This window comes from Heloderma suspectum, chromosome 2 (assembly GCF_057233095.1).
Source record: "Heloderma suspectum isolate Gila_16-S chromosome 2, 16-S_ref, whole genome shotgun sequence".
Taxonomy (NCBI): Eukaryota; Metazoa; Chordata; class Lepidosauria; order Squamata; family Helodermatidae; genus Heloderma; species Heloderma suspectum.
This window is the reverse complement of record NC_139459.1, coordinates 310070897-310096534: the sequence shown is the minus strand read 5'-3', so window position 1 is coordinate 310096534 and position 25638 is coordinate 310070897. Positions and strand designations below refer to the sequence as shown.

Sequence of the window (25638 nt, the reverse complement as noted above, 5' to 3'; positions counted from 1 at the left end):
TAGAAAAGACATAAAAAAGAGTAACTCAAATAATCACCTTCCCTAAGAAGAAAGGCTAAAGTATTTGGAGCTTTCAGGTTTAGAAAAAAAGAGTAACTAAGGACATGATAGAAATTTATTTTTAAAAAGCCATTAATAGTATGGAGGGAGTGGATAAAGAGTATTTCTCTTCCTGTCTCATAACATTATAACTTGGTATTGGCCACTGAAATTCAGACAACAAATTCAGGACAGACAAAAGAGAGTTCTTCTTCACCACAGTCACAGTAATTAAGGTACAGTCACCCTTCCCCAACCCGGCGGCTTCCAGATGTGATGGCCTGCAACTCCCATCATCCCCAGCTAGCCATGCTGGCACAAGATGTGGCGATGGCCCTCTAAATCTGCTAAGATGGCTTTAAATGGGGGTTCAACCAATACACGGGGGACAGGTCGATCAGCAGCTTTTCACAACAGCTGAATGCTTGTTCAGAGGCAGTGTCCCTCTGACCACCAGTTGCTGAGGATGGGATAATGGGGGAGGGCTGCTGCCTTCACACCCTGCTTGCGGGCTTCCTAGAAGCATCTCGCTGACTACTGTTGGAAACAGGATACTTGACCGGACAGCCCCTTGCTCTGATCCAGCAAAGCATTTCTTATGTCCCGAGATCCTTTTAACTGGAGATGTCATGGCCTGGTGCTCAGACATTATGCATGCAAAGCACATCCTTTACTTCTGAATCATTCCCCATCCCCAAGTGCTTTCAATCCTTCCTATACTTCCCATGAAGCAGGGGAGGGGAACTGGTGGCCCTCCAGATGTTATTGAACTCCAATTCCCATCAGCCCCAGCCAGCATGGCCAAGATCAGGGATGTTTAGTAGTAGTCCAACATTTGGAGGGCCACAGGTTCCCCTCTGCTGAAGGGGCCATACACCCCATATATTTTGTGCAACAGTGCACCTCCCGACATTTTTTTTTCAAAGGGGAACAGCAGGCCGCCCCTGTCCTTCCAGGCAGATTGAAAATCATGCCATTGGGGACCTGTGGCATTATCGCACAAGTTGCAAAATGTGGTTGGGGCACATATTTTACTGATGGTCTGGAAAAGCCCCTTTTGCCAAACCCTGCTGTTGTCACATATCAGTGACTTCTTGCCACGATCACCTTGTTTTGCTTGGGATGTTGGCTTATCACAGCAGATCCGTTGCAGTAACCAACAGCTCATGAAATGTCAGCATTGCAAAAAGTTTCAAAACACTGTCAAATATAATAATATTGCTTTCGGGATTCTGGATCCCCATAGATCACGTAGCGCTGGTCACTGACTGGCCAGTTGCGGTGAGGATTGTAAATCCCAGGGTAGACTGGGCGTGTGCGAGAAACATGGCTGAACAGAGCGTCCCCTTCATCACGTTCCATTTGGGGTAGGTATAGACGAAGTTTATCGAGAAGGTGTCCTGGCCAGAAACTATTGGGGTCAGTCAAGGGATTGAGATAGGCAAACATTCTCTTCAGCTCTCTGTAAACAAAATTTAAAGAAATAAATAGTGTAAGCACTTATTTATTATTATTATTATTATTATTATTATTATTATTAAAACAATACACTGGGAAAATAAGGAATGATGTGGAAGATTCATGAAATTATGGTCTGTAATTCTTGCCAACACAATGGGCAGTATCAAATTCTGCCACTGCACTAGCAGGAACAACCGCTACAGCAACAGAAAAGTAGCACTTACTAGTGCAACCCAAGAAACCACCCAAAACTATTGCTTCCAGACTGGACAAGTCAGCAGGGCTCTCTTCTGTAACTCCCCTGACCTTTTTCATTCCAGAACTGGCACTTTCTTGGGTTGTGCTAGTAAGTGCTACTTTTCTGTTACACTAGCAGTCACTCCTGCTTGCTCAGCAGCAGCACTGAATACTGCCCATTCTGAAAATACAAAGGTCTATCAAAAAAGTTTATCAAAAATGGAAAGGTTTGGCATCTGAAGAGGTCACCACAGTGACAAGAAATGCCACCCATCCCACATTAAAACAAACAAACAAACCTAACACAAAGTCATTTCATACTCCCAGCTGTCCATGGAGGCTCAGGTGCCAGCCGGGAGCCTCTGTACCAACTCCATCTGATATAGCGGTTGTGCCCCTACCTCCCTAACCATCTGCTCCCATCAGTTGTTCATGCCCTGGTCTCGTCTAGACTACTGTAATGCGCTCTATGTGGGGTTACCCTTGAAGATGGTTCGGAAGTTGCAGCTGGTGCAGAACACAGCAGCCTGCCTGATTAAAGGCAGCCGTCGGCGAGATCACATCACTCCAGTGCTGAAGGAGTTGCACTGGTTACCAGTTGTTTTCCAGGCCCAATTCAAGGTGTTGATAACTGACCTTTAAAACCCTATATGGTTCAGGCCTAGTCTATCTTAAGGAGTGCCTCCAGCAACACCAGGGATGCCACTCAATGAGATCAGCCTCGGTGGGCCTTCTGTCTGTCCCATCAGCCAGGACAGCTAGGCTGGTGAGGACTAGGAAGAGGGCTTTTTCTGTGGTGGCCCCCACTCTGTGGAATTCTCTCCCTAGTGACCTCCCTCTCTGATGATCTTCTGCTGGGCTTTGAAAACCTGGCTGTTCAGGCGGGCATTTGGGGTGGGTTAGGGTTTTTTAGAACAGTGTTGTTTGGTTCGGTTGTTTATGTAATTTTTTTGTATTTCGTGCCGTTATTTGTACTCTACACTGCCTAGAGTGGCTGGGGCCAGATGGGTAGCTAATAAATCTAATAAATAAATACAATTAAAAAGTACAAATTCAAAATTAAAAGAGACATAGAATGAATATTTCAACCCTAAAAGGCTTGGGATCTGAAGGAACCTGCTCACGCACTGCTTCCGCATCGGAGATCTAGGAGGGTGTCAAGTACTTTTTTTATTCTGCTGTGCCTTTCACCTGTTTTAACATCCTGCTGTGTCAATGTATTTTTAAACTGACCCAGTTCTTTAACCCCCCCCCGCCCCGTGCTGCTGTTTTGATTATTTAATTCATGTGTTGTATTTGTTATTCATCTCATTATTTTGAGATTTTAATCTGGAAACTGCCAACATTTTCTTCAATCAATCAATCAATCAATCAAAGCAGAGACCTCAGAATTGTTACCCTCAAGAAAATGAAATCGAGCAGGCACAGGAAGTATGAAGTGGCAGAGCAGGCATCCATTCAGGGTTCTGATTGTGTAAACCAGCCTTGCCCTCCAGAGGGGGTGGAATACTATTCCCATTATCCCTAACTCTCTCAGAAGCATCTGCTTGGCCATGGTGGGGGACAGATCCTGAACTAGGTGGACCCTCAGTATGATCCAGCCAGGCTCTGCTTATGTACCATGCAGGAGCAGCATCATTTTTTTTTAGTGTAGTGGGGTTACTTCAGTGAGATGTGCAGCATAAAGATCATAAATGAGAGCCAGTGTGATGTAGTGGCTAGAGTGTTGGACTGGGACTCAGGAGATCCAGGTTCTAGTACCCATTCATCCATGAAGCTCACTGGGTGACTTTGGGCCAGTCATGGACTCTCAGTCTAAGCTACCTCACAGGAGTGTTGTGAAGATAAAAATACAGAGGAGGATCATGTAAGCTGCTTTGGGTTCCTTGCAAGAGGGAAAAAGGCAGGATATAAATGTAATGCTAAATAAACAAATGCAGGTATTACTGCTTAATAGGTTGGTGGGACTGAGCTATATAGATCGTGTTGTGGTTTGGCAACGGGAAGGAGAGTGAGGTTGTCATCATGTCATCTTCATTTACTAGCCATATAAACCACCCATTGATGTACAAAACCTGAACACACAAGTATCAGCTCCTAGACTCACCATCTTAAAAAAACTCAAAACCAGGATACAAAAACAGACGGGAGTTGGAGGGCATGGGAAAACTTTGCACACAAGCTGGGAGAGATTAAAAGAATGACCAATGGGGTTAAGACACAATAATTAATCTAGGAATGGGGAAAAACCAAAGTGAAATGGTACATCGGGGGGGGGGGGGTGAAGTGAAAGAGAAAAGATGATTTCTAATAATTTCTTAAAGTAAGACATTGAGGACAGACAAATCTTTGGGCCAGAAACCCTGCTCAAGGAAACCCGCTTCAGTTTAAAAACACTTCTAATGGTTTTTAAACCGTTCTTTAAAAAAAGAAAGAAAAAATATTGCACCATACTTTTGCAGATATTGTTGCGCCAGGGCTTCCTGTGTCTTGAATAACCTTGTATCGAGTAAACTGTCAGTCCAAATCTCCTCTGGAGGAACCAGTCTTTTTGAGTGGTTTCTGAAATGAGCAATGAGTTACAAACTTAGAAACAGCACAGCTCAACAGAGGAAGCTGGTGTGAAGCCAACTGGCAGGACAGCAGAGCGTTGGGCCCAGCTCCTCTTGATATCCAGAGGGGCCTTCAAGAGCTTTAGGGACCTCCCCCCCATGACCCCAAACAAACCCTGCATACAAGGACCATCATGCATGGGTCTTTCCACCCTGGGCATTTTATGTCTGTTGGATATCACAGGCCTAATCCTCTCCTGCTCTTCTCTAACCTGGCACACTCCAGATGCATTGCCCTCCATTGGCCACACTGGCTGGGAATTATGGCGTTTGCAGTCCAACACATCTGGAGGGCAGCAGGTTGGGGGGAGACTGCCCAGGTGTGTGATTCAGTGTGCGAAGGGAGCTCTCAGCCCATCCCATGCACAAGCAGAACTGCTTCCACCTCTGCAAGGAGAGCTCTGACCTGCCACGGGAATTTTTAAGGCAAAAAGCTTTGGAAAAAAAAATCAGAAAAGGAACCGGGGTTCTTCGTGATGGATACACTGGTTCTAACTGGCAACTCCTAAACTTGATTGGGTTGGTGCTTACCAAGGCCAGCCCTATCATTTTGCCGGTCTTGAAAGGGCAGCAAATCTTTAGTTGTTTCCTTCCTTTTCATTCTATTTTTACCTCAAGGGAGAAGCTCTTCTGGAATTTTCTGGTGCCAAAATAACTTGGCTAGCCTTTGAGGATGCCATCTGCACTTCTGCCTAGGGCAGCAAAAGTCTTGGGCCAGCACTGGTGCTTACTCAAGAGAATGGAATGGATGGAGCAGATTCTTCTCTGAGTACCATGGAATGAAAGCACATCTCGTTGCTTCCACTGAGTTAAGTAACGCCAAACAAACTTGGCTTCCACTATTACGTTTTGAAGACGTAAGCACGAACACCCCATGAAAGGGTGGATGCATATCTTGTTCCCCTTTTTGAGGGGGGGGGGGCCCTTTCAGAAGCTGCATGGATGTGTATGTTGTATATCAAGCTTCCCACATTACATCTGCAGGCATTGAAAGAAGCATTATGTGTCCATCAGGGTCTTCAGAAAACAATGTCATAAACGGCCTCCAACAAATTGTTTGCCTTCTTAGAGGACTGCTTTGAAATACTTTTCTGAATAGCATGCAGGAATTTTTTATTTATCTGACTGATAACCCAGATGATCACAAAGTGAATGCCCCTAGGAACAGGCAACCCTAGAAAAGGCTTCTTGCCATTGCCAAGATAAAGACACAAATCAGCTTCTGCCGAGTGACCAGCTCAAATTCAATAGGAAGAATCACAAAGTCAGAAATGCTAATCTCAGTGATGGCAGAGCTCTAGAATTGCAAATGCTCAGAAGATTTGAGACAATATTTCATTTCTCTAACCCAGGGGTGGGCACACTGGTGCCCTCCAAACTTTTTGGACTACAACTCCCATAAGCCCCAGCCAGCATGGCCAACAGGGTGCTGTAGTTCAAAACATCTGGAGGTTGCCTACCACTGTCCTAACCTATTTAACACATACTTCATTAGTTTCTTAAATTCTCCAAATGACTCCCAGCGGCAAGTTCGAATCTTCTCCTTTATGACCTGTTCCTTTTTGAACAGCTCTGGCTTAGGCTTTCTAGGGAAAGAAGGAAGAACAACAGATTGTTTAGTCAAACACACAGAAAGAGATTAGCCCGAAAGCACCTGAAATAGAGTTTGGTCTGTCTGCAAGCCTCAAATATTTACACTGCAACAATGGAGCAGCCAACAAGAGCATTGCCCCGAAAGCGCACGTCCTAAAGGGCATCCTGAGAACATCAGCTCCAGCATTCAGTTTCTAGCAGTGGCCATCCAGATGCCTTCTGGGAAACTCACAAGCAATGCATGATGGATGTAGCCATCCCTTATTTGTTCCCAGCATCTAGTATTCAGAGGTATACTGCCTTTGAACATGGAGGCTCTATTAAGTTATCATGACTAATAGCCTATCCTCCACGAAAACATTTCCTTGAGGCTCAGCTTCCCCTCAGCCAGGACACATGGGGGATTTGAACCCACAATCCCGTTAGCAAAGAGAAAGCATACTTGCCAGGATTCAGCCGGAAAGCTACAGGTAAGGTTGCCTCTCCCTCAAGTGCAAGGTGCCCAAAGCCAACCTCAAATTAGGCATCCATCTTGCCCCGTTTTGTAGCAACTGCAGTGGCTCAAGGAAGGACTTGCGCTTCCCCCACAATACAGTAGATGCTGAGGCACCCCACCCCTTCAGACACTTTGATAAGTAACTCAAGGATGACCCCACCGATCTTTTTTTGAGGCCCCCACTGCTGCCCCCACCGAATTTGTCAATTTTGCTTGAGAACAAGACATGCGGGAAGCATGCACCTTTCTAAAAGCAGAATCATTCTCCCAGAAGCCTCCAAGGAATACAGTTCCAAACAAGATAGGTGTTCCCCGGTTTTTTTGCTACCACAGCCTCAACATTTTCAGTGGCAAATTCAGCAGCAGTGTGCCCCAACCGCAGAACAAAAAAGACCTTACATTTATTTAAATGATCATTCACATACAGAGGAAGAAAGCGAAAGGAGGAGAAAGCTCACTGTCTGACCTTCCATAGCAAGTTCGTATCTGAAGTAAAAACAAAACCCTGGTCCTCAGTCTCCCAGTCCCAAGTCCTATCACCTACGCTAGGTAGATGCTTAAATCAGGATATCAATGTAGAGTGTTCTTTGTGATGGGGTGGAATCCTAAAAAATATCTGTGATGTCTTAATCTTGGATCTAATCTATCAGGACTTTAACTACTGTCTGAAGAAGCTATCAGCACACTTCCTTGTTGACATAACCAAATGTAAAGGAATAATTATAACAGCAGAATCATCTATCAGTGTTCACACTCCAGGTCTTCAACACTCGCAATGACAAAGTCTAGCTCTTGTTGTAGCAATGATAGGAAGCTGCCCAGGTCTGACTGCTAGTCCAGCTAGCTCAGTACCATCTATACCAGCCTCCCCCAACCTGATGCCCTCCAGATGTTTTGGACTATGACTCCCAGCATTCTTGACCATTGGCCATGCTGGCAGGGGATGATGGGAGTTGAAGTCCAAAACATCTGGAGAGCACCAGGTTGGGGAAGGGTGGACTACACATTGACCAGCAACAGCTGTCCAGAATCAGGTGTAAGGGGCTCTTTCGCAGCCCTACATGGAGATGCAGGGGGCTGAAGCTTCTGTGTGCAAAGCGTGTGCTCTAGCATGGAGCAACAATGATTCTGAGTATTTCAGCCTGAGAATCGGTGAGGACATTTGTGCTAGTTATACTGGGATGGTGACAGACAGTCATCCTCTAAATTGAACAAACCTTTGTTTAAACTTGGAAGAGCTTCTTGACTCTTCTTTTGATGAGCCTAGTTGATCAACACCAGTTTTGCCATAATAACCACCTGGTTGCCTCATCTTCCGAAAGCTGTTTTCCATTCTTATGATTTTATCCCCTGGGTAAAGCAGACCTGATGGTACAGAGAACACATCTTTAGACGAGAGAGGAAGACTGGTAGCGTAACACACAACCTAAATACAGTAGAATTTCTACCTGCCCAGCCTCAGCTACCTAAATGATCCTAGGTAGGTTCAGACAATTCGTTAATTTCCCCATATATCACGAAGTGCTGGAAATCTACCGAAACTTGGTTGTCTGAATGAGTTCAGCATGCGCTGGATTCCTGCGCTACTACTGTCATTTCACTCAACAAGACTCTTAATCCAAATTATGTGATGTCCTTCTGCACCTCTTTAGCAGGGTAATATCTTATTCTCTCTCCCCACTCCTTTTCCCAGCCTGTAGGCCTTTAGTAGGCACTGCCCATGTTCATGAGGGCTAGAAGCTTTTTTGCTTTTAAATCAAAGCCAAGATTCTGAGGACGCTCAATTCTGTGCCAAAACAGAAAACAAATTACACACCTGTGGGGCACGTCTGCAGACTCACAGCCACAAAATACACATGGCCTCGCGGCGAGCTGTGCAGCGCAGTTCTATGCATTTTTATTTAGAAGCAAGTCTCACCAAGTTCAATGGACCCTGCTCCCAAGCAGTAGGTTTAGAACTGCAGCCTTAAGTCAACTACACTCCTTCATATACCAGACCCACTGCCCATAAACTGTAAAAATTCATAATGGGAGTACCAGCTCCAGGTTTCTGAGGGCCCTTGGGCAAGATCCCCTCAGTGGGCCCCCTCCCTTGTTGAAATTACCTTCTCACCACTGTTGTCAACAGCTGCTATTGCTCCTCCTCCTCTTTCTCATTATTCCTACCCTTTCCTTGCTCGCCAGGCAGAGAGCCAGGAAGCAAGTAGGCTGTGGCATCTGCTGCTCCTCCTTCTCATCACCACCGTTGTCTGGGCCAGAGCAAAGGCAGGTGAAAAAAGCAGGCTGCCATGGTGAAGAGGAGGAGCGAGTCCACGGGGCTCTTGTCAGTGGGCCCCTGCTGGGTTTGAGCCACGCCTACCCTTGATACCAATCCTGAGTAACAGTATTCCTCTGCCCAGATATTTTGAATTTTGTTAGCTAGTGCCTTAGATTGAGTCCATGTCTGGAGCGCCAAGCGAGTTCAGGCTTCTGTTACTGATATACCGCATTCCATCCCCTGATGGTACTCTACCCTTTTTCAGCAGCTTTTCAGTCAGCGGAACCCCGTATTTTTCACAAAGCTTGACACACTGAGTGTAGACCAGGTGGCAAGCCAGTCGGTGCCGGTCCACCAGCTCTCCCACTTCACCCTCCATGGTACTTGGCAAGCAGTGGGCATCCACAACCGGGTCTCCGGACTTCACCATTCGACACTGTTCTGCAAAGTTCAAGGGGTCGGTCTTCCTCTGCAAGGATAAGACAAGGCCTCACAAAGCATCCGAATGTCATTGTGCAAGACGTTTACTTACACTGCTGAGGTTCTAGCATATGGAGAAGGCCTTCCCACCTGAAAATGAAAGGAGCAAGCGGCCAACGACTCTTCCTTTCTTATCATGAGGAAGAAGGACCGGTACTCTTCACTCTGCGTAGAAGCTGCCTGAGAGTGCTTTGAGAAGCTTGAGCTCAGGAGTGTGTTGAGCCTCCTTCACCCAAGGGCCAAATTCCATTTCAGAGCTCTTAGGAAACATTTCAGTGCTTGGCGGGGCCAAGGGCGAACGGGGCGGGGCCAAAGATGCCAGCATATTTTAGCTCCAAGCTCTTACCGCCAGTAACTAGGCCTTAGGAGTGTCGATTCAACCTTTTAGTATGGGGAAAAAACTGCACAAAAGCTAGGAACCCATCCAACGCTCAGTGGTCGGAGGAAAGGGGGTGGCCATCTGGGCAACCCCGGAGGGTCAGATTGGGCCCCCAGGTGAACTGGATTTGGCCCTGGCCCTGGGGTTCTGCACCCCTGCTTTAGCTAGCGCCAGCAAGGCAGAACAGCATCTAACTGGGGGAGCTTGAGTGCAACATATAAACACCAATCTTTCAGCAGTGGCACTGGCAATCAGTTATCAATTTAAGGTGCCAATTCCAACTCCTAAAACCTGTGGCCTACTACTGAGATCTTCTTCAGAGGCCTTGCTTAGACTGCCCTCAGTTTCTGAGGGGGAGACTTGGCCACCCAGTATTGTAGGATAACATCAGCAGTCAGTTTGCTGAAGTCTTCTCACGTGCACAGGAAAGTACATGCTATCAGCCTGTACCAGTCACAGGGTCTAGACATGATGCAACCTTGCAGGGTTGTTATAGGATAAACTAGCTAACCCATTTATAGAATACTCTCCACAGCGGACCTCCTCATTGCCTGCTTTCAAGTAGGCCCTGAGAACTGTATTATTATTTTGATGGACATTTTTAGTTAATTTTCCTTTGACTGGTTTTTTGCTCTTCCCTTTCTGCTGCTTTCATTGTTGTTGGTTTATCTGATTATTCTGTACATTGCTTGATATTGTAAGCTGCCTTGTGTAGGCATGTTGCCAAGAAAAGCAGGATATAAATCTTAATATACATAAATATATCATCTCAGATCCTCAAGAACATCTGAGGAACAGTGCTATACATGTGGGTGGGGAAGGACACAACAAAGGTATCTATATCATACATATATACACACACATACATCTAGGACCATTTATTTATTTACAATGTTTATATACCGCTCCACATCAAAGGACTGCAGAATGGTGCATGGCAAGGATAAAAGAATAAAACACCACGTTAAAACAATTAAAATATTTCAAGAGACACATTCTGATAAGGCCGAATGTAATCAACTTTCATGTCCCAAACTAATTGCTTTGCTTACATTAAGCAACTAGCTACTAGTCCGTTCCCAAGATCAACAAAGAAAGTAGTAGTAGTAGTAGTAGTGGAAGAAGAAGAGGAAGAAGAAGTAAAAATAATAATGTGAAAACGATAGAATTAAAATCTTTAAAATCAGATTGAGCCAATAAAACCGTGGCTGATTAGCCAGGGAGGGCTTGTTTAAATAAAAATGTCTTCAGCAGGTGCCAAAAGCAAAACAATGTTGTTGGCTGTCTGTCATCAACCAGCAGGGAGTTTCATAGAAAGGGAGCCAATACACTAAAGGCTCTTCTCTGAGTGGACTCCAAATGGACTGCAGGACCATATGGAACCACCAGGAGTGCCTCATCTGATGACCTCAGTAACCAGGTAGGCTGGTAAGGGAGAAGGCGCTCTCTCAAATACCGTACCTTTAGCTGCCGTCTCATTTCTTTGTATCTCTTCCCAACCACTTCCATCTGATTATATGTTAGATGCATGCAGTCTATTTCAGTGTTCGTGGGGGGAACGTCCAGCAGGGCTGACTTAGTTTGACTAGTTAGGTGAGATGGTAAAACCTTGATCTTGCTATGAGCATTCTTAACCCCCTTTGTAGTAACGGAAGCATCTTGGGGGCCAGGAGATGAGAAGTCTTTGGTACCGTTATTAAAAAGCGGCATGGGGGGAGAAAACAGGTTACAAACATGTTAACATTTCACACACACCTACACTACCACAAAGCAACTCCTACTTGGCATCCACCTAGTAGCTTTTCACACTGGATCATGCTGGCTCTTCCTTTATGGAAAGGCAACCTGGTGCCTTCTAGATATTTTGTACTACAACTTCCATCAGCCCCAGCCAATGGGAAGGGATTATGGGAGTTTAAGTCCAAAAAATCTGGAGAGCATCAGGCTACCTATTTCCGTGTTAGAACATAAGAAGAACCGTACTGGATCAGACTAAAAGCCTGTCTCGCCTGGCATCCTGTTTCCCACAGCGGCCAACTAGATGTCTCTGGGAAGACCACAAGCGGAATATGAGAGCAATGGCCCTCTCCCACTGTTGTTCCCTAGACACTGGTATTCATAGACAGGGTGCCTCTGATGCCAGTGATAGTATGTAGCCAGCAAGACTAGTAGCCAAAGATAGCCTTAGGGCACAATCCTGTGCTTATTTAGTCAGAAAAAAAGTCCTACAAGGCTGACTCAGGAATGCTGGGAGTTGTAGGACTCTTTTCTGTCTAACATGCATAGGCTGAGCCCTTGACTGCCATTAATTTGTTTAATCCCCTTTTAAAGTTGTCAAGTTGGCAACAGCTATGTGTGGTGTGAAGTAGCACTTCATTTTCTCCGGTAAGTACCTCTCTTGCCATCATTCTCAAGGTGAAGTGAAATTCGCAATCATTTTCCAAATGATTAGCATTCACTTTAATTGTTTTTAAAACTAAAAGGTCTACACCTCTTTAAACAATAAATAGAAATGCAAACCATAACATGAGATGTGAATTTTGCATATTTTCCCATACATGTTAAGCCTCCAAACTATGAGTTTGATCTAGATTTAGTTGTGTTCAGAGGAGACCCACTGAGCTCATTAAGACACAAGAAGACCAAGTAATTTCAGTGGGGCTATTTTAAGCAAGACTAGATCTAGATCCGACCCATTTTTGTATCTTCTTAATATTCTTTTCCTGTGCCTGTGTTTCGTGAAATGTTTTTGCAACTGGGGTTTTAACCAGTGTAGGGCAAAATAGATACACATTACCCTTTCCGCTTATTAAAAGTAGAGCAACCACTTGCAATCTTATTCTGTGGTGGTGATGGCGGCGAATAAATCCTACTTCTCCGCCACCATTGCATCTGCTCAGTGTCGTCCAGCAGAGCTCTTTCGTGTGGTTAAAGGCCTCTTGGGCATAGGCCTTAGAACACAAGAACTCGAACCCTCAAAGGCCCCCTGTGAACAATTTGCCACATACTTTGCAGATAAAATCACTCGTATTTGTGCTGACTTGGATGCCATTGTTTTGACGGAGTCTGATATGGATGGGGCTAGTGTATCCATAACATGACTAGATGGTGCCTTTCAGCTCGTGCAACCTGAGGATGTGGACAAGCTGCTTGGAGGACTGAGGCCTACTGCTTGCCTTTAGATGCTTGCCCATCCTGGCTCATGAAATCTGCCAGAGCTGGGCTGGATATCTGGACCTCTTGAGGTGGTAAATGCCTCCTTGAGGGACTGTGAGGTCCCTACAGCTTTGAGAGAAGCTGTGGTGAGGCCCTTGCTGAAGAAATCAAATTTAGATCTGATGGTTCCAGAAAATTACTGCCCTGTGTCAAATTTGCCATTCTTGGGCAAGGTGCTAGAGTGTGTGGTGGCCTCACAAGAAGTCATTTTAGATTAAACTGATTATTTAGATCCATTCCAACCAGGTTTCAGGCCTGGTTATGGGACGGAAACAGCCTAGGTCGCTGTGGTTGATGACTTATGCCGGGGAATGGCTGGGGGGAATGCAACCCTGTTGGTTCTTCTGGACCTCTTGGCAGCTTTTGATACCATCAACCATGGTATCCTTCTGGATTGTTTATCTGGATTTGGCTTGGGAGGCACAGTTTTAAAGTGGTTCCGGTCCTTTCTGGAGGAGTGCTCTCAGAAAGTGGTGCTGGGGGACTTCGGTTCCATCCCATGGCCATTAGCCTGTGGGGTGCTGTAAGGTTCTATCTTGTCCCCCATGCTTTTTAACACCTACATGAAACCGCTGGGGGAAGGCAGCAGGAGGTTTGGGCTGAAATGTCATTAGTATGCGGATGATACTCATCTCTACCTCTCGTTTCCATCTGCACAACTCAGGGAGGCTGTGGAACTCTTGAACCAGTGTCTGGAGGCTGTTTTGGGATGGATGAGGGTGAACAAGGTGAAACTTAATCCAGACAAGACAGAGGTACTGTGGGTTGGGAAGCCAATTACTTTGGATGGAGGTTTGTAACTGGGGTGCACTCCCCCTGAATGGGGTTGCACTCCCCCTGAAGACCAAGTGCACAGTTTGGGAGTCCTCCTGGACTCTGAGCTAACTGGGGAAGCCCAGGTGGCTGCGGTGTCCAGGAGTGCTTTTTACCAGCTTAGGCTGGTACGCCAACTGCGGCCCTATCTGGAGTGGACGGACCTGCCTCAGTTATCCATGCACTAGTCACATCCAGGCTGCACTACTGTAATGTGCTACAGTCAAGGCCAGAAATATTGGAACAAGGATAACTGTTTTGGCAGTTGGCCTCTGTACACCACCACATTGAAGGTGAAAGGAAACGCACCCAGATGGGAGCGAAGTCAGGACTTCCAGCTGTAATTCAAGGGGTTTGACAAAAGTGGGACACTACCCATTCAGGAAGGAATGAATTGTGTACCCATTCATACACATGCACCCATTGTTGGTGGCTCATAAGTAATGGAACAAACCAACATCATTTCAAATTTAAGGATCGCCTTCAATACCTGGATGAAGATCCTTTGCAGCCAATGACTGCCTGAAGTCTGGAATCCATGGACATGACCAAATGCTGAGTTTCCTCCCTTGAGATGCTTTGCCAGGCCTTTACTGCAGCTGCCTTCAGCTGCTGCTTGTTTGTGGGTCTTTCTGCCTTCAGTCTGGTCTTCAGTAACTTAAAAGCATGCTCTATTGGGTGAAGATCAGGTGACTGACTTGGCCATTGAAGTACATCTCACTTCTTTGCCTGGAGAAACTCTTGTGTAGCTTTTGCTGTATGTTTTGGGTCATTATCCATCAGCAATATGAAGCGGCGTCCTATCAGTTTGGCAGCATTCGGCTGATCTGAGCAGAAAGTATAGCCCTATACACTCCAGAATTCATCCTGCTGCTTTTATCAACAGTCAGGTAATCAATAAACACCAGTGACCCGGTTCCATTGGCAGACATACATGCCCAGGCCATAACACTGCCTCCACCATGTTTGACAGATGATGTGATATGCTTTGGATCATGAGCTGTTCCTTTCCTTCTCCATACTTTTCTCTTCCCATCATTCTGGTATAAGTTAATCTTGGTTTCATCAGTCCAAAGAATCTTATTCCAGAACTGGGCAGGCTTTTTTAGGTGTTTGCTGGCAAAGGCTAATCTGGCCTTTCGGTTCTTGAGCGTTACTGGTGGTTTGCACCTTGTTGTGAAGTCTCTGTATTTACATTCATAAAGCCGTCTCTTGACTGTAGATGTTGACAGTGACATGCCTACCTCCTCAAGAGCATTCTTGACCTAGCTAGATGTTGTGAAAGGGTTCCTCTTCACCATGAGCAGAACTCTGCGGTCATCTACTTTAGTTGTCTTCCGTGGTCTTCCAGGCCTTTTGCTGTTGCTGAGCTTGCCAGTTAATTCCTTCTTTTTCAGCATGTTCCAAACTGTTGTGTTGGCCACTCCCAATATTTTTGCTATCACTCTGATGGGTTTATTTTGTTTCCTCAGCCTAATGATGGCCTCCTTCACTCACATGGACACCTCTTTGGACCTCATGTTGGGAGTTCCAGTGAACAGCTACCAAATGCAAATGTAACACTCAGAACCACCTCCAGGCCTTTTATTTGCTTGATTGGTCATGGGGTACCCAGGAAACAGGCCACACCTGGCCATGCAGCTGCTTGTCAGCCATTCATTCCATTACTTATGAGCCACCAACAATGGGGGGGGGGGTGTATGCCACTGGCTGTACTTCCTGAATGGCTAGTGCCCCACTTTTGTCAAACCCCTAGCATTACAGCTGAAAGTCCTGACTTTGCTACCATCTGGGTGTGTTTCCTTTCAACTTCAATGTGGTGGTGTACAGAGGCCAACTGCCAAAACAGTTATTCTTGTTCCAATATTTCTGGCCCTGACTGTATATGTGGGGCTGCCTTTGAAGACAGTTCAGAAACTCCAGGTTGTGCAGAATTCAGCCACCCGAATACTGGTGGGGGTGAGGCGATTCGATCACATGACTCCTATACTGCGCCAGCTGCACTGCTTACCAGTGTGTTCCGAGCCCAATTCAAAGTGCTGGTTTTGACCTTTAAAGCCTTAAACAGTTTGGAATCAAGTTACTTGAAAGACCACCTTCATCCATATCAGCCTGCCCACACTTTAGGATCAGAAAGAGAGGGCCTTCTCATCTGCCCACCTGTAACAGCAGTCAGGTGGGTGATCACACGTGAGAGGGCCTTCTCTGCAGTGGCCCCACGCCTTTGGAACAAGCTGCCATCAGAGGTTTGCCATGCTCCATCATTACAGACTTTTAAGGAGGCCTTGAAAACATATTATTTTACCTTGGCCTTCTCTTGATATGACTGCTATTTTTGCTGTTACTGCTGTTAACATTGTTGCTGGTTTTATTGTTGAATTTTATTGTTGTTTCTATTGTTTTTATCACTTTTAACATTTTAACTGTTTTTATGTATTTTACTGTTGTAATCTGCCGGGGGGGGGGGGGGGCTTCTGTCTTGAAAGGCAGCCAATAAATATTTTAAATAAATAAACCAGCTGTATTTTAAGATGCATAAAAATGTCCCATTGAGAAGGATAACATGCACCTCTATTTCCAGCAGAAATGTCATTTTTCTCCACTTTTCCCAACTCTACAGTATCGAGGGGTTGGAGCACCTTCCCTATGAGGAAAGACTACGAATATTTGGGGCTTTTTAGGTTAGAATAAAAATTTTACGAAGGGGGAGGGGGAGACCCCAACATAACAGAGGTTTTAAAAATGATGCATACTGTAAAGAAAGTGGATAGAAAGCAGGGAGGGGTTCCTCCTGCTTTCATAACACTAGAACCCAATGTTATCCAATGAAATGGATTGGTGGAGATTCAGGACAGACAAAGGAAACTATTTCTTCACTCTGGAGGACTAATTTTGTCATAGGTGGAAAGTACCCTGAGGATCCTTCCGATGTGACATGTCAAGTTCCAGGTCAGACCCATCTTTCTTGCCAATCTGCAATCAACTTGGGTCAGCACTTTATATATTAATTGGCTGCTGTGTTCTGGGTGGCATAAGTAGCTACATCTAGTGTTCACAGCATCAGATTATACACTGGGGTTTCAACTTTATTTGGGTTGCCATACCTTACAACAGTGGGGGGGGGGGCAACTCGTTGCCCTCCAGAGGTTACTGGACTGCAACTCCTATCATCCCTCCCCATTAACCATGCTGGCTAAGGCTGATGGGAGTTGCAGTCCATTCATATCTGGATGGCCACATGTTCTCCACCCCTGCCTTACAAAGTACTCTTACATGAACCCCTATTACCATGAGAAAGTAAAGCTGAGAACAAGACCCATAGAGTTAAGAGAAGTTGAGTGAATTGAAAACTGTTCTCCCACTATTATTATGATCACCTGACTTTGATGCTTTAGCTTGTTTCCATTGGCCTCTCATGCTGTCCATCCACATTTTCTGACACTCAGCCAGATCGTCATTGGTTATAAAATCCCCTTTCTTTGAAGAAGTGAGGTAGATGACAACGTCTTCCAGGTCATTTTTACTGATAGGCACCTTTGTCTGGAGGCAAGTACAAAATCAAAACTGCAGTCAGGTACGATCTCCGTAAGACTGAAGATGCAACCAGAAAATCTGAGGAAAGAAGGCCGCTTTGTATGTGATAATGTCTTACATGGGAATCTTCTCAGTATAGGCAAGTCACGTGTATACCCTGGCCTTTATCCAGCTATGTGAACGTGCCCTGATCCAGCATGGAAGCAGTCTTCCATGCATGCACCTGTTGCTGCAAGAGCAGTCACACAGACTAATGATTGCTGTGCAGGCAAGTATGTGCTACCTGAGTACTTAGATTTTTTCAATGTAGCTGGCAACTGTGAAGAGTCATGGGGGGGGGTCACCGTACAATCCTGCAGATGTCCCTAGTTGCCCAGCAACAGTAGCCAGCGCAGCTAAGGCTGGTTAAACACAAGGAAAAGGAATTGGGACAAGGGCCCTTTTAAATGGCTCAAGGACTGAGGGAGGAGGGGGAGACAGGGCAGAAGCACAGGATAAAAGCCTGAACGCTGGAAGCTCAGAGGAGAGAAGGCTAGGGCAAAGAGACTTGGCAGGAGAGGCTGAAAAAATGGGAAAGGAACAAAGAACAGAAGGCATAACAAGGGACAGAGAGAAAGAGAAAAGAGCAGTGGGCTCTTTAGTAGGCTAAAGAGCTGAAATAGAGGAGTGGTTGCTAGGAAGAATAGGACACTTTCCAGCGCAGTTGACAACAGTCAGGAAAGCATAAAGACAAGGGTATAAGAAAAGAAATCTTGCTCAATTCCATAGCAAACTCAGTACCAGATCATCCTGATTCTACGGCTAATCACTAGGTAGGCATTGTCCCTGATCCTGCAGCTACTTACCTCACCCTGCAAGCACCCTTCCTGGTCCTGCAGGTACTTACTGTATCCTCCCCACCATCCATCCATCCTGCTGCTGCAACTACTTATGCTGTGAGGAACCATCCTGATCCTGCAGCCATGTACCAATGTGGGGTGGGGTTCCAGCTTATCCTGCAGCAATGTACTGTGATCCCTACAAAGTAAGTCTGATTCTGCACTACCGATGTGAATGATCCTGTGATGTAACAAGGATCAATAAAGTCTATAATTGCTGCATTTATGTGGTCACCTTGTTCCTTTGGGATGAAAACGGTGGAAAGTGTCATGTTTCCCCTGAGAGAGAACTGCTGGATGGGGAATGCTGGGAGGTGTAGGATGTTTTTCTGTCTAAACATGCATAGGATTGCGCCTTTATTGCCCTCATGAAGGGGCATTGAACCTCTTTCAGCCTGAGGCCAGATTTACCAGGGATATATATTTGTTGTACTCCCCATAGTAACAGGAGCTAACGAAGTCCAATTCATTTAATCATTCTAGGCCATATGAATCTGAAAAGGATCTGCCTCACGAATGACAGCCCTTTTGATACCAAACAGCACAGGCAGGGATCAGCAGGCAATCTTGAGTCACTGCAGGACTGTCCTCCATTAACATAGCATTCAGGGGCTTACTTCTGGGTAGACATGTGTAGAATTCCACTGTCAATGTACAACAGACACAGGGCTGGCCGAGGATATTTTGCTGCCCAAGGCAAAGAACACGGTGGCCCCCTCCTGTTCCACATACAGAAGCCAACTACACAAGCAGCTGAATCTTACTTCAATACTGGCAATGGGACTGTGTCTTCCATCGCACCCAAGGACAGCATGCTAATGGGGGGGGGGGGCATACACAGATGTGCCATGAGGGGAATGGCGGGGCGGGGGGGGGGGGGCTTCTACCGCTAGTTCCCTCACTGCCTAATGAAGCCTGCTGGCTGGGAGATGATGGGAGCTGTAGGCCTAACAGTAGGTCCAGCCCTGTATAGATGTAATATGATCTGGAATGCATCAGTTGCCAGCTTATTGAAGTGGTTCCTTTGGAAGACAAAAAAGGCATACCAAATGAGTCTATTGGAGTGCAATCCTATGCTGCTGGGGAATGCTGGGAGTCATAGGACTTCTTTCTGTCTAAACATACATAGGATTGCAGCCTTATTGCCCTAATGCAGGGGTGCTGAACCTCTCTCAGCCTGAGGCCAGAGTCAATTTTGGAGAAGCTTGGGGGAGGGGGGGCTGTATTCCAGTGGTGGAGCAGGGCGAAAGGCAAAATGGGGAGGCCAAAATACTAAAAGCAGCAGAGTATTTTAGCTTAAAGCTCTTACTGGCAGTAACAGAGCTTTAGAAGAGGTTATCAGAAAGGGGGTAAGCAAAGGCAAAAGTTGGGCAACTGCCAAAAGATCAGGGGGTGGAGTGGGGAGTAGGAAGTGTATCTGGTGATCTGGGAAAAGGGGCATGATCTGGGGAACCCCAAAGGACCAGACAGGGACTCTAAGGGGGGCTCGGAGGTATAACAGCCCTGCCCTAATAAGTCAGCCATTTCCCCTATTTTGACAACAATGCAGAATCCCCATTTGCATCTGTCTAACCATAGGCTTTCCCACCTACCCCTTGGATAATTTTAATGAAGTCTGCTCTCTTGAACTTCATTGTCTTGGTCCTGTCGGCTTTGCTGAAGAGATCCACCAACTTGACTTTCTGTTTGTGCAGCAGGTTCTGCAGAGTCATGAGGGCCTCGGGACAGGGGGACTCGATAAGAGGGATGATTCTCTTTTGTTTTCTCTTTGGCATCAGATGCTGAAAGACATCAAACATTTTAAAAGGATGTTGACAACTGTATTCCAGGGAGGAAGAAACATCTGTCTGACAAAACAGAAGCCACTTGCTGGCTGAAGAAACGGGAAAGACCCAACCAATCAGTAATCACAGTGAACATAATGATGTCATGGTGCCATGTAGCTAATCAGATCCATCAATGTGACAATGTCACTGAAGGCAAACAAAACCTTCCCACTGCCCTGATTCTGAATAGAGGGAAGGGAGATGGGAATGTGTCCCTGTTGATGAGGCAACTGAGCCAACAACCCTGTCCTGTCACGCTGTGGTGCTAACTTCATTGACCTGGTTCACATGATCAAAACAGCCCATTGTGGGTTGTTTAATTCATAGTGGGCTGTGGCGTGCACTGGGTGGGATTTAAGCAACCCTCACATAACCCAACAACAGACCATGGGTAATGCAAGGGTCGTTTAATTCAGGTTTGAACGACATGACAAGTTGCAGCCAGCTGCAGAATATTCAAAATGGCCAGCTGCATGTGCCACAGCCCACTGTGGCTTTAACAACCCACCGTGGGCTGTTTTGATCATGCAAACCAGCCCACTGACTGCTAGTATTGCAAGGCAAGCCTTTTGCTTTCATCGAGCTACAGTTCTGCATAGTTAAGAGAGGTGAGCTGAGGCAGAAAATGGATGGGGATGCGCATTCAGATATGTATCTCAATGCGCATCCCACTGGAGGTAATGCACGGTGAATGAACAACAGCTACATTTTGATGCATTACCATTTCCATTCTCATCCTTCCCCAGTAGTAAACGACACTTGACTTGCGTGGGGCAAGGGAGTGTTGGCCTAGTTGCCTTGGTTACCAAGACATGCTGCCTCTTCCCCCAACACCCTCCCCCATGCAAAGTTTTTCATCCTTTCACAAATGGGTGTGTGGAAAACCTTCTTCCAAAGAGCTGAGAACAATGCACATCATCCTGACAACAACCTTGTTAGGTACATTAGACAGAGAGAGAGAGAGACTGAGAGAGAGTCCTAGTAAGTAAGCAAGCATACATCTGGCTCAAGGGCACCTTGTGAATGTCATGGCTAAGCAGGATTGTTAATCTGGGTCTCCCCAATCATAGTCCAACACTCTAACCAGGGCAATTTGGGGTTTTCCAGATGTTGGTGGACCACAGCTCCCATGAGTCCTAGTCAGCATAGCCAATGGTGAGGACTGATGGGAGTTGCAGTCCAACAACTGGGTGCCCAAAAGTTGTCCACCCCTGCTGCAATCCCTGTACCACACTGGTTCTCTGCTACAGGTACCTCAATGCTGCTGACAGCAGCCACCTTGGCTTCCATTTTAGCCTTCTTCGCTTCTCGGTCTTCCTTTATTTTCCCCAAGACGCTTTCCTCCTGCTCAGTGACAGGCTGCTTCTCAGTCAACCATTGCTCAAGGTTCACACAATGGTTCAGCAGATCCTGGAGTTTTTTCCTCTCCTCAATCCAGGTCTCCAGCTCTTGTAGATCCTCCTCCTCTGTAGGGGCTTTACCTTCTGCCTCTGGAGGTATATCCAAGCCTTGAGCTATCTGCTCTGGACCACTGGTTGCAGGTGGCTGAGGTCTGGCTCCGCTAGGGGCCACTCCCCCCATAGGAGGGGCAATAAGAATGCGCCGCCTAGATTTGGGTGGGCCAAATCTACTTTTTTTCAGTTTAAAGAAAAAATGTGGATACGCATCTCTGAGTTTGTATTGCTTAAAGCAGTGCTCCAAAACACTATCCAGGTTAGACCCGGGGGGTTCCTTGAGCAATTCCTCCCTAGACGCGATGTTGCTTTCGCTGAGGAGAGAAGGAATGGGCGAAAAGTTCAAAGCTAGTTGTACCAAGTGTTTTTAAATCACCTTATTCAAAACCATATTTCAAAGCTAAGTCTAAATGATACTTTAAGGTGGGGTGGGAAACGTGTGGCCCGCGAGATGATTTAGCCTACAACTCCCATCATGCCTCATCACTGGCTTTGCTGGCTAGGGCTGATGAGACCTGTGGGCCAAAACATCTGGAGGGTCATAAGTTGCCCACTCCTGCTTTAAGAAGTACATCTTACAATTCTAATGTTTAAACATTTTTGCAAGATGAAATGTGAAAGGTTTGTGTATAGAATTTGTGTATAGACATTAAGAAAGCTGTGTTTTACTTTTTCTCAAATTATGGTAAATAAAAGTTTTTTTAAGTAGTAACATTCCGCATAGCACGGACTTAAGAACACTGTCACTTTATAATGAGCAACACGGCAGAAAGATAAACATAAATTTAAAAGTTTATTGTTCTCTACATAAATAGGAATTTCTTTATACTGCATGTCGGAAAACAGTCATTCCTGGACTGGGTCCCACGGCACACTAGTTTGCCATGAGATAACAGAGGCCTTGCTCTCTGGCCTGCACTTAAGAGATGCCAGGCTGATGGCAACCAGGGAAGTGTCTTTTTTGGTGATGGCTCTGCATTTGTGGAATTCCCTCTCCCAGGAAATATACATGGCCCCATAATTGCTGGGATTTAGGAGAACTCTTAAGACGCTTTTATATCAATCTGATTTTTATTGACTCCTGTGCTGTAGCAGTTAATAAATTTAATTGGTACTGCTAATTTTTAAGGGGGTGTAAGGTGGTATTAGTCTGATGGGTTTATGTAGTATTATGTTTTTGCTGTACACTGCTTCATTAGGGCAACGTGCCCTGAAGGGCAGTTTAGAAATCTTTTAATAAAATAAATAAAAAATAAACAAACTACCACTGTGCCCTGCCAGAAAAGAAAATTAATTATACCTGCAATCCTGCACACATTAACCTCTAGGGGGATTTCCTGCTGAGTAAATATTGATAGCATTGCGCGTCAAAGAACTCAAGGTATCTATGCAAAGAGGAGGATGCCCCCAGGGTGCCTGCGTGATGCACTGCTCTGATCTGGCCTCTTTCCAATCAACTTCCACTGGGAACAGATAATTCTGCAGTTTGTCTATTAGATGTGGTTCAGTCAGAATTACCTGGGGGCACAATGTTATGCTCTTCAAATAATAGGCTACGTAAGTAGCCTATTATTGCAAAGAACAGGGGGGGGGCAGCATGGGGGGAGACATCCCCAAATAGTGACTCATGTAGACATTACAGCTGGACTCCCCTAAGGCTGGATCAATCTTTGTCTTACACACCCTAGAAGTAAAGGATTTGGGGTGTAAGGAAAGAAAGGAAGGAAGGAAAGGGAAGCATGCCTCCTTGCTTGCAGAACCACGCTTTCTGGCTTTCGGCGTGTCAAAGGCAACAAAGCCAAGGGTGGAAGGGCCATATTTCAGTGGAAGAGCACATGGTCCCAGGTTCAATCTCCAGGTAGGGCTGGGAAAGATCCTTGCCGGAAACCTTGGACAGCTGCTCCCAGTCAGTGTGGACCAGTCTCCCCCAACCTGGTGCCCTCCCAGTGTGTTATACCAGGGGTTCCCCAACCCCCGGGCCACGGACCAGTACCAGTCCGTGGCATCTTAGGAACCAGTCTGCAGGGGGGGGGGAGGCAATCCGTCCATCCCCCCCGGAATTCTTGCTGGCCCCCATGTTCTTTGCAGTAATAGGCTATGTAAAGATTTACGTAGCCTATTATTTGAAGAACAGGGATGCAAATGGCGTCGGCTATGTCGGACGCCATTTGCGTCTGCAGTCCAGGCGCAGCTACCCCCCCCTGAAATCCCCCTGGGATGGACCCAGACCAGCCGCTGCCAGGTAGGTTCCGTCCCGGGGGGATTTCGGGGTGGCGGCGGGGGGGGGTAGTCCACAACACCGGTCCCTGGTGCCAAAAAGGTTGGGGACCCCTGTGTTATACTGCAACTCCCATCATCCCCAGCCAGAATGGCCATCAGATGTGGCCCAACACATTTGGTGTAGACATACATTTTATTTATTTATATATATAAATAAATAAATAAATAAAATAAAATGCTGAGCTAGATGGACTCAGTATTTGATTCGGGATAATGCAGCTTCCGACGGTAAATTCCCAGCAAACAAGAGCTCGTTAAATCATTCTGCAGTGCTTAAGGTTTGTATCCGGTGTCAGTCCTACTTAGGGTAAGCCCACTGAGATGAATGGGACTTGATAGTTACTAATACTGGACACCGCCCTAAGACATACACCCCCACCCCGAGCTTGTCATTTCTAAAGATTTATCCGTGCAAAATGGAAAACATACGAGCACTGGCTGCTTTTCGCCGAGCGAACGGATGCAGGAAGGGCACCGGGCGCAGACTGAGACGTGCGACTCGCTTCCCGGGGTTCGCCCCGGCTCCCTGATCTTCCCGCTGCCCCGCTCGGCGGCTCCATTTGGGTCGACACCCCCGGCAGGGCGCGCGGGGTCTCTCAGCGCACAGTTCCGCGTCTCGGAGCTAAACGCCGCCCCGTGGGTCTGCGGACGACTGGGAAAGCCGCCCGGCCTCTTCCCGCCGCCGCTCGGCGGAGGCTCGCGGGAAGCGGCGGGCGGCGCGCCCCTTCTCGGCGGCCCGTCAGGCGGCCCCGCAGGAGAGCGGCGAGGAGCGGCCCGGAGAGCGGCCCCCGCCCCTGCTGACGCGCCCTCATTAGAGCACAAGGCAGAAGCGGCATTGCGGCGGGCGCCAAGGCAACCGGCGCGCCCGCTCGCGGCTGATTGGCCGAGAGGCGCAGCTCCGAAGGTCCCGGCCGCGGCTCCCGGCTCGAAAGCGCCGCGGCTGCCGGGCGGCTGGGCCGGGGGCGCAGGGCGCAAGCGGGAATGGCGGCGGCGTGGCGCTTGGCCGTCCGCCCCATCCTGCCCGTCACTTACCGGGAAGTAAGTCCCACCGAGGTCGGTGTGGCGTATTCCCAACCCGGCGAAGGCTTATGCACGGGTGGCGCGTCAAGCGGGGTCTTCTTCGCTTCCCCGCCCCTGAGCAGATGCAATAAAAGCGCAGTCCTGTCCGTGCGTGCTCGGCGATACGTGCCGTTGAGTTAAATGGGGCGTGCTCCCGGGAAGGACAGGAAGGCCTGGCGTGCTATGGTCCATGGGGTCACGAAGAGTCGGACACGACTGAACGACTGAACAACAACAAGGTCCCGGGAAAGTGGATATTTGGACTGCGCTGTAAATCTCCCCTTTCCAGAGCGGGAGCCGGCTTAGTCTTCTGCCGCGGCAAAAAACAACAACGGAGGCGTGTGACTCCTTAAAGACTAGAGAATGTATTATGGCCTAAGCCAGCCTCCCCCAGGCTGGTGCTCCATCACCATATAGCTCCAGCTAGGCGCAATTACCCCACCTTAGTCAGTACATCCTAAAGGAAATCAACCCTGAGTGCTCACTGGAAGGGCAGATACTGAAGCTGAAGCTCAAATATTTTGGCCACCTAATGAGAAAACTCTCTGGAAAAGACCCTGATGCTGGGAAAGACTGAAGGCAAAAGGAGAAGGGATCGGCAGAGGATGAGATGGCTAGAAAGCATCACCGATGCAATGAATATGAACTTGAGCACGCTCCGGGAGAGAGCGCAGGACAGGAAGGCCTGGCGTGCTATGGTCCATGGGGGCCACGAAGAGTCGGACACGACTGAACGACTCAACAACAAAGTTAAGATAGACAGGGGCGACCGCGTGCAGCCTTCCCTAACCTGGGGCCCGCCGAGGGGCGGTTGGACTACAACTCCCAGCATTCCTGGCCATTGGCCATGCTGGCTGGGGCTGATGGGAGTTGAAGAACAAAGCTGGAGGACACCAGACTGAGGAAGGCTGACAGCTTTCACAGGTACTGTCCACTTAATCAGATGAGGAGCAACTTTTAATATCTGATTTTATATATGTAAAAGCAGTGAATTAATCAGCTTCTAAATTTAAAAACCAAAGAA

The 25638-nt window shown here is 47.0% G+C and overlaps 1 protein-coding gene across 1 annotated transcript; it reads right to left on the bottom strand.

Moving 5' to 3' along the window:
- Positions 1-98: 98 nt before the first annotated feature.
- On the bottom strand, positions 99-24326 carry EFCAB12 (EF-hand calcium binding domain 12). The gene is made up of 10 exons (XM_084840254.1): positions 23985-24326; positions 21076-21589; positions 19588-19776; positions 16961-17123; positions 11016-11236; positions 8951-9164; positions 7656-7803; positions 5837-5935; positions 4192-4299; positions 99-1501 (listed from the first exon to the last, which is right to left on the bottom strand). Exons 1-10 carry the CDS (start codon positions 24113-24115, stop codon positions 1243-1245), a joined length of 2046 nt encoding a protein of 681 aa, XP_084696380.1. The 5' UTR covers positions 24116-24326; the 3' UTR covers positions 99-1242.
- Between the last annotated feature and the right edge of the window lie 1312 nt (positions 24327-25638).